The sequence below is a fragment of the Morone saxatilis genome, unplaced genomic scaffold (genome assembly GCF_004916995.1).
Source record: "Morone saxatilis isolate NCDOM2014 unplaced genomic scaffold, NCSU_SB_2.0 Contig10, whole genome shotgun sequence".
In the NCBI taxonomy this organism is placed as follows: domain Eukaryota; kingdom Metazoa; phylum Chordata; class Actinopteri; family Moronidae; genus Morone; species Morone saxatilis.
In genome coordinates, this window is record NW_023339652.1 from 17075258 (window position 1) to 17084828 (window position 9571).

General features: G+C 39.3%; 2 protein-coding genes and 1 non-coding gene across 3 annotated transcripts in view; 2 read left to right on the plus strand and 1 right to left on the minus strand.

Annotated features, from left to right (window-relative positions):
• The window catches only part of glt8d2 (glycosyltransferase 8 domain containing 2), a 7801-nt gene extending 7505 nt beyond the window's left edge, over nt 1-296 (minus strand). Inside the window, exon 1 of the mRNA XM_035677892.1 lies at nt 278-296. Within this exon, the coding sequence (XP_035533785.1) occupies nt 278-296 (19 nt within the window). The remainder of the gene's footprint in view (nt 1-277) is intronic.
• Nucleotides 297-4258: 3962 nt separating this feature from the next.
• On the plus strand, nt 4259-8645 carry ankrd16 (ankyrin repeat domain 16). The gene is made up of 7 exons (XM_035675250.1): nt 4259-4723; nt 5982-6202; nt 6353-6395; nt 7200-7308; nt 7393-7554; nt 7751-7829; nt 8417-8645. Exons 1-7 carry the CDS (start codon nt 4386-4388, stop codon nt 8578-8580), a joined length of 1116 nt encoding a protein of 371 aa, XP_035531143.1. The 5' UTR covers nt 4259-4385; the 3' UTR covers nt 8581-8645.
• On the plus strand, nt 4829-4916 carry trnay-gua. Its single transcript is given in 2 exon segments — nt 4829-4865; nt 4881-4916. It is a non-coding gene; the product is annotated as a tRNA-Tyr (tRNA).
• Nucleotides 8646-9571: the final 926 nt, after the last annotated feature.

Genomic DNA, 9571 nt, shown 5'->3' on the forward strand with positions numbered 1-9571 from the left:
ACACACACACACACACATTTGGTACACGTGCATGGAAGCTGGATGCTTTCCTGGAGAGAAATTTGGGGGTTCCCTAACAGAGCACCAACTAAACCTCACTTCTGACACAAAACAAAGCTACAGTCAATGTGTTACACCACGAGTTAACAACTGAGACTGTTCTGTTACTGCCCATCAACAGGAAGAGAAGACAGACATGTCTTTGTCTCACACAAATTTATATCACCCGAGATAAATCAGTCATTTTACATTTGTATTGCACTTTATTTTCACTTACTTTTTCTCAGGAGAGCCATTTTTCATGTTTGCTTCCAGTGACATCTGCAAACACACACACACAGACAGAGAAAGAGAGAGCTATTAAGTCACTCAAGAAGTTCACTTGTAGAGTAACAAAAGATGAAATATTGCTTGGCTTTAATAATGATGTATTGAAGGATTTGGCCCTTCCCTCTGTGGAATATTAACACTGAAACCTGGCAACACAGCTGGAAGTGACTTGAAAAGCCTCTGATGTTTAGAAAGATGCCTCATATGTTTTTGCACAAATGTTGAGGTAAGGATTTGTAAAAGAAAAACTTCCAAAATCAGGTTTCTCCTGCAGAGATCTAACTGTGACAGCCAATAATGCCATTACAGCAGATGTCTGAAATAATCAGATGACTCCACTTTACGGTTTTGCTTGCAAAAATGTGCATAAAAGCCAAAGAAATTAGAAAACTTATTCGAGTCAGACACGTAAAGACGTACTGTAAACTCAGCCAAACAACGTAGAGCTAAAGCATTTGGGATGCCTGAATGCCTTCATTTCATCATGCCTTAGCTATGGACTTATTGGTGTGAACGAAAGCGGTTCACAAACTGACGTGTTTGGTCATAGAGTCCTCTCTGCACGACTTATCTGGTGGCGACATTTACATGCTTGAACAATTAAACCTTGGTGCAAGATGGTATAACCCACAAAATGTCCGACTTCAACTGTCATGGTTGTTGTGACCTATAAAAATATTAAACCTTGATTCGCGTAGATTTTTCCTGGAATAGAGTTGGTTCTCTGCACATAATACCATAACCATGTTTCAGTGGTTTCAGACAGGGAAAGTTTTCTGTAACAGTAGCACAGTGGGATAGAAGACTATCATTACTGAATGATGCATTCTTGTATTCGCGTTAAAAGAAACTGACACTAAGCTAGCCTCGCATCACATAAGTTATGTTGTAAGCGAGCTATGCAAGTATGTCTAGTATGTAAGCCACAATAATTTACAAACCCATACTGTTCCTTACATATATATTATTCATTCCACATTTATATTATATTTATTATAGTCCGAAGCTGCAAATGCGTGCTTGCAGTATTTTTCTCGAGATACAACTTAATTTTTCATTATCACGAAAACAACTTATCAAACCCTATCACAAGAAAAAAAATGTTTGTTATCTTATTGACATTTCTTTACATTAGTTATAATGTTTAATCCGACGAGATAAATTACTTGTGATCTCAGCATTAAAATAATAATTGCAACCATGGTCGTTCTTGGCTCCTGTAATGTAGTATACATTTATAACATATACATTTTAACACTTTTAACTATTTTAACAGAAGTTTACAGTATATTCATTCTATTCACATACATATTGCACCCCTCACATGTGTGTGTACTACATTTTTTGATGCAAGATTTGTCCAAAACTCAAGATGTGGGGAAACTGTCCACACATTATGGTCCTTGGGTGGATTGATCTGAAAGAGACTTATTGAGGTGGGGGGTTGCTGGATTGCCCCAAAAGCTGTACACAGAAATGTAACAGAAAAATCAGTGACATTTTAATTTAAATGCACACATAGAAACACACTCTGTGACCTATACTTTACATATACTGCTGTTTGTGATAAACTGCCAATGTGACCTGACCAGCAGTAGACTCACTAAGGCCTGAAGCCCTGAGTCACTGGACGACACATGTGCCTGCATTTTGTCCAAAACCTTCCACCACTCCCTTCCTTCCTGGTGCCAGGGCTTCATCAAAGAATCTATTTGCCTCCCAGCCATTAAAACATTTATATGACTCAACTGTTTCACAGCTTCTCACACTTTAAGATGCTCATCAGCTCACGTGTCACACCTAATCTCAGAGTCCAGCTAAACTCCAGCAGGCGGCTGAAGTGAAACAGGACATGCATTTGTTTCAGGTTTGTTTGTTGCTGTTTAGAGCAGCCCGAACCATCTGGAGCTGATTAGCTATGGATACACTCCTTCCAGAAGGCAGAACAGCCCAACACAATGCTGTCTCTGGTCTGCATTCGAACAATCAGTAATCCACTCAAGACTCTCTGAATTATAGTATTTTCAGCTTACATGTTCTCAATATAAATGCACTGTCTGTGTTTTTGCAGAATTCCTCCTCCAGATATGAACCACCACATGATTTTATGCCACTTGAATGCTTTATTTTTGAAAGTTTGTCAAATAAATGATGCTAAATGTCTGTATGAAAGGTTAGTTCTCTGTCTCTTACTTTAATTTCCTTAAATGGCTTCTTCAGGAAATCAAGGATTAGGCTACATGAGCAGTTTCTGATTCTGTAGAAACTATGTATCAGCTAGAAAACTATCTTTTTCCTCATCAATAGAAGTTCCTTAAAGTTTGCCTGTAACTGTGTGTGTCTCTGTGCAGAGAATGGGGGGTGGGGGTCCAAACCAAACCACATATGTCATCACACTGCAAAAAAACCTGGATGGAGTAGTTAACTTTTCCAGGACTTAAAATTCACACACAAGAGAAAAGGTCTGTAATATTTCACTCATGTGCAATGGGGTTAAATTGTTTTGGAATTTTTTTAGGGAAGAACTGTTAAAGTTTAAGTGAAAATTAGGTAAATCAATTACCTCATGGGCTACAGTATTTAAATAAAATAAAAAACAGAACCCCTTTAAACCTTGACCCTTAATTCCAGAAAGTATTGCACTGCACTGAAATAACATGAAACTGTGTCATGCATCATACATTTGCAGATTTTCCACATGTTTCTCAAGTAAAAAGCTAAAAAGACAAACTATTTTAGATAGAGAGATTTTTTTTAGTGTAGCAGGACAAACAGTTCTCATGTCTAACAATACAACAGGGAGGCATAAACAGCCCAAAATACAAGAAATAGATTTCACAACATACATATACCTGCAAAACTGCATTATCTTAGTGATAATGACATTTAGAAGACACATTTAAAGTAAGGAGGTGTGTCCCTGTTGGTTTGATGTGTAAATGATCAGTCATTTAAATTGTAGCACAGTTTAAAGAACAATGAAAATATCAGAAATATTGGCTACTCACCAGAGAAAGCCAGTGGTGACTATGGTCAGTCTCATTCCTGGTGTTCATGGTCCATGTTGTAAAACCTCTGAGGACTGAGACCCACCCTCACCAACGATCCCACTTTTTCTCCTCTCCCACCTTTTTTTCCCTCCTTCTTCCCTCCAGATGTGACTCATCTTGTTCACCAGCACTGTGTCATTTACCCCGAAACTGGTTTATCCTACCCCATTTCCCTTAATCATAGCAGTGAAACTTTAAAAAAGATTTTATTCTGTTAAAGCAGTGTCTGCTTTGGGTATGTTAGATTAGGCACAGTGTGAGAAAATAATCTACAGTCATACAAATTACACATGGTCAGTGCTCTATTTGAACCAGCAACTAGAATTTATTATATATTTATACTGGGTAAAATTAATATACTGGAGAAATCACCGATTTAAAATAGTTTGGGGGACTTTCAGCGAGCTAAATAGCATGTCGTCTTAAAAACTACATTTCCCATAATGACCATGGCGTCGCTCTCCTGGAATGGACGACTAAAGCTTATCCCCGTTAAAACACCTTATTCCTAAACACAGATTTCTTTGCTTGGATATGTATATGAACAAGTTAGATGTCTTAATAAAATATCCATATATACATACATATGCGTCCTCATTTTAATCTTACAGTGCAACAAACAATGATCATTAAAATGTATTAAGGTTATTACCTGGTTATTACACGTCTTCGTTCAAGATAGAAAGAGTTAATGTACCAATATATTTATGTATTTATTAAGTCTTATTTTTACATGTTAATATTCAAATACTATCATAATTATTATATATTAATGATGATAATAATTGCTTTGTCTGTTCGTGCAGTTTTTGTATCGTTTTGAACGGAACGATAGTAACAGTGTAAGGTCATGGTTGGCCAATGAATTTTTTGCTACTCTGTGAAATAACACCTGGTAAACACTTCTTCCCAGCATGTCTTCTAGCAGCTCAACTTAATATTTAGTCTGTCCCTGGCCGGTGAGTGACTTTATGTCCCTGCAGCAGCCTTTAACCTCCAGCCAACATGGACACAAACACTTTAAAGCTGCTGGTGAAGCTCACTCAGGAGGGACAGTTGAGCTCTCTGGAGGAACTGTTAACATTAGGCGGCTCGGCGGCGGTTCAGACTGTCAGCAGCCAACACTTGGGTCGGTCTGGAGACACCCTGCTGCACTACGCCGCCAGACACGGACACCTGGACGTTGTGGAGTATCTGGTAAAGCGGGTGGGCATGGATGTGGAGGTGTACAACAACGACTACAAGAGGCCGCTGCACGAAGCTGCGTCCATGAGCCACTGGGCTTGTGTGAGCTACCTGCTCCGGGAAGGAGCCGAGGTGGACAGTCTGAAGAAGGCTGACTGGTGAGGATGGTCGTATTAACGTGGTCGAAATTAATCCAAAAATAAGTCCATTAACATGGGGCCTGTGGTTTTAAGAAGGAACTGTGCTCCCGTATAGTTCTATTCCCTTCGATAGCTCAGTTGGTAGAGCGGAGGACTGTAGTGGCATTACGCTGAAATCCTTAGGTCGCTGGTTCGAATCCGGCTCGAAGGAGATATTTTTTGATTTACCAAAGAGATTACAGCGACTAAAAAACGTGTATTTTACGAAATCTTTACGAAAAAACAATCAAGATGAAAAATAAAAAACAAACAGAAATAGCCGGCTTACCATAATCAACCCAGTTTGTGCCTCGTGTTATTACCAGTTTTGGTTGTGGTTCAAATCTGGCTCAAAGGAGCAACATTTTTAATTTATCGAAGAGTTAAACGGGCTACAAGCGTTTTTTGTTTTTTACTAACAACTTGTGAAACTCTTGTTCAAGAGGCCAAAACACACAAAGGCGCGGTACCACGTTGTATGGTTCAATTTGACTCCGAGCTGAGCGTCAGTTTTTGTCAAAGATAAAATCCGCTGCACAATAAAACAACAATATGAACAACAAAATCAACTATAAATATAAACAAATATGACTGTATAAAATAATATTATACGTTTTAATATCAGACACATATCTATGTTAATGTTATTTTCCATTCTTTTGTATTTAGATATGTAATGACAGATTTTCACAGAACAAACAATAACTGTCTCAGAAAATACTGGATTGTACTGTACTACACTATTGTTGTTGTTATTATTAGTTACAATGACCCTTAAAAGAATGAGACAGAAACGTTTCATAATAAATTCACTAAATTGTATGTACTATATATTTTTAAATAACACTAATACAACAGAATTTGTACCATAGAGAAGCAAATGTGCATGGTAAGATAATTAATTTATTCCATGGTATAGCATAAAACCCTAAACTCGATTAGATCTTTATACACAAGGGACAAGGAATCACTTCTTATTAGAGCCAGTGCACTATTTAATTATTTCATCATTTAAAAACTGTGAAGGTTTCAAAATGCTATACACCACGTGAAAGTGAGTGAAACTGACAGTATAGGTTATTGAGTGTCTAATCCAAGTTTAAAGATAAGTTTAGTAATCATTTTTTTCTGATTGGAATGTCTCTTTTATATATTTACTATAAAAAAAACACAGCTGTGTATTAGTTTGTAGTGTGACTGCCAACATCAGTGGAAATCATTGAGTCTTCCCTCTTAGGACTCCCCTGATGATGGCCTGCACTCGGAGGAACCTCGACGTGATCCAAGAGCTGCTGTGCCATGGCGCCGACCCTGCACTGAGAAACAAGGACGGCTGGAACTCCTTCCACATCGCCTGCAGGGAGGGAGACCCTCTGGTTGTACAGCACCTGCTGGTTGTCGCACCGGACGTCTGGAGGACGGACAGCAAGACGCGCAGGACGCCACTGCATACTGCAGGTAAAAGTGTCCTGGGATCCCCAGTTCTATGGACTTCAGGCTGTTTGGTGATGAATGAAAGACAATATCAGGTTTTTCCTGTTATGTGAAGGACCTTTTGAGTTCAGTATCATATTATAATCACTCTAACACTCTCTGTTCTTTATTCAGCAATGCACGGCTGTGAGGAGGTTGTTAGGATCTTGCTGGAGAGGTAGGTTGAAATTTTGCCTGGGTAATGCTGCCCCCAAACAAATGTGGATGGACAAATGTTCAAAAGGTTCCAGTCAGTTCTGGAGGGACACAATATAATATGTGACTTTTTGTGAATGCCCTTCCCTCAAAGAAACGTTGATCGCTGTAACCATGTAGGCCTACTTACTTTATGTCAGCACATCTGATATTTAATTATGATTTAATGACAAACATGTGCCAATAATAACCCACATTTTACACATGATCCATAATGATAAAGAGAAAATGGCAAAAATAGCACATTGTCAGTATTTTAGTATTAGTATTAGTATTAGTATTAGTATTGGTATTAATTTTGGTATTGTCAGAGACCCCCCCAAAATTGCACAGATCATGTTTTTAAGGGAGCTCATGTCTTATTAAGAGGAGCCCAACTCCCCCTGTGCTTCACAAGATTTTCTTTTGTCAAAGTACTATTTTCAAGGTCAGTAATCAACCTTTAATGCCATAATCTGCACCATATACATAGGATAATTGCCATGGTTACAGTCCTGTTTGTAGACTGCAGAAAATTGCTTACATCTATTACGACATATTTAAATAGTCTGCTTGGAATAATGTCTGACGTGTTTTTTTCTGCAAAACAAAATATAATTTCCAAATTAAAAACCTTAAAAGGTCCACATTAAAAATTCCAGAATCTGTGAAGATGCTAATTTTGTTCATTTCTAAAGATTTCCTGCTGGACACAAGATAAATGTATGTCTGTACTCTTTAGTTTGATGATGATTTACAGCTCACAGATAACCGACTTTTCTTCCAGATGTGGCTACACCCCAGATAGCACTGACAGCTGTGGAGTCACTCCCTTCATGGATGCCATCAGGAACGGACACATTTCTGTAGCCAGGCTGCTGTTAGAGAAGCACCAGGTAGAGTAATGTTTCAGCTCCTATGTAGAAACTGAGAGATGTACTGTATGTGTACTGTCACCACCTAACTTGCATGCACTGCAGGCGTCTCCAACAGCAGCCGACATAATCGGGGCTCATCCGGTGCACCAGGTCGCCGTCACCGGCCAGGAGGAGGCGCTACGGTTCTTGGTGCGTGACCTAAATGTAGACGTGAACCAGAGGGCGACTGACATCCAGCTCACTGCCCTGCATTACACTGCAAAGGTCAGATCAGTGATTCCTCACTCTCTATCCTTACACCCTCAACTCAGAGGGAGAAAGACAGACATGCTAAAGGGTAGACAGCGGTGGCAGTAGAAAAAATACAATATGTAAATATTTACAAACCTACTAACACACCTGGAAAATTACTGTGTGCAAATAAACATCCTCTTCCTCATTTCAATTCCATGTTTTTCAGGAAGGCCACACGTCCACTATAAAGACACTGTTGGAGTTGGGGGCAGATCTTCATGTCCGGGACAAAAGGGGAAGAACTGGTAAGCACACTTCATCTGAAGTATATTAGTATTAATATAATATTATGATAATTTATGAGTATATTAGTACATCAAACAACATGAAGGCCACAGGACAAAATGTATCAGTCTAACAGGTATGTTTTGTATAAGAAATATATATACTATGAAAGACAACCAATACAAGACTTTTTCCCTTCTGTGCCAAAAACCTCTGCTCTACCTCTAAACTACAGCTGCAGTGTGGAGCTTGTATTTAACAAACTCAAAGGCGGTTGGTGGTTTCTATGGCGACCCTTAAGGGATAATGGGGAGGACAAAAAAAATATATATAAATACTTTTGCAACCACCCAGCTGTCATCACATTTTGACTCAAATGTTTTCCTGATTGGTGCTCTGATGCACGCGACATCATTTTTCCAGCTGAACCACACATAGCAACACAGGCAGAGTGTCATCATCATTCTCTACTCAGGACTCCACTTTACACAGCTACTAGTTGTTAAATCTCATATATAACCTTTAAAGTATGATTTTTCAATGGGCTAAAACAGGCAAAAACACCAGTACAGTGCCTTACCAGCACTTATTTTCTCTCCTCCCCCAGCTCTTCATATGGCCTGCATCGGGCAGCATGCAGACGCAGCCAGGACGCTCCTGCAGCTCGGACTCAAGGACTCAGAGGACGCATCTGGCACAACAGCACGGCAGCTCGCCAAGAAACCAGACGTAGTGCGAGTGTTTGAATGTGGCTTACCACACCCATCGTAGTGACTTCATAGACTGAAGTCGGTTTAGGTTGTGTAGATCACAATAAAGCTTTATTTGTATTGTTTTGTGTTGCGTATTCTTGAGTGAAGAATCTTGTGTCTTTCCACAGACACCCAGTACTGCAAATATATAAATATTGCAATACTCCATTAGTGGGCCACAGGCTCAGTCACCATTGTGTTACCTAATGTGGCGATAAATAGTGATTTTAACAGATATTTATTTCAATGAGTATCTTTGAGATTGCCACTCTCTTGCCATAGACTGATGCTACTGACTTGAGGCTTGCCTTGAACTGCAATAACTTGAAAAGTTCGGAACTTATGGAGGCCATAATGGTGTTAGTACTAAAGGCCAGCCGCTCTGCTGCATGGGAATGAGAACCTTGTTTGGAGAATGCTACGCACTGAGGTTTAGACATGATTGGACGCGCCAAAGATACGCTCCCCTGACTGTGTAGGATTTTGTCTGATCGTGTTTGGATATCATCAAACTGCTTCTGCAGTTGCTGGGATGTCAGATACAAAACAAAACATCAGCTCTGACAATCCTATAGTCTTGTTGGCTGGCTGGTGTGTAGTACTTAATATGAAGGTACTGTTACTGTACTGTAAAAACTGGTGTATGCATGTAAATGTGTATGAAATAAATACATTGAATGTATGAATTATATGAATAATGTCACGATGCTTTTTTAAAAATATATTTCTTTTATTTTAGGTTTTAAGCTTAGTTTTTAAAATGCCTGAAACACACAAATTCTTATTACTAATTACTGCCTATAGCCAGTCCTATACTGACTGACAAGGGACAGTATATACATACATATAGTGGCTCACTTCATAAATGTCACTGGGTTTGCTAAACAGGCGTGTCGACCATGAATCTAGTCTGCTCTTGTTACACAAATAGTCAGGTGAAACGGGAGCGTACCTATGTTCTCCGGGTCCTGTGTTCCCCGCTTTGTATGGGACCGGGGAACCCTAACCCT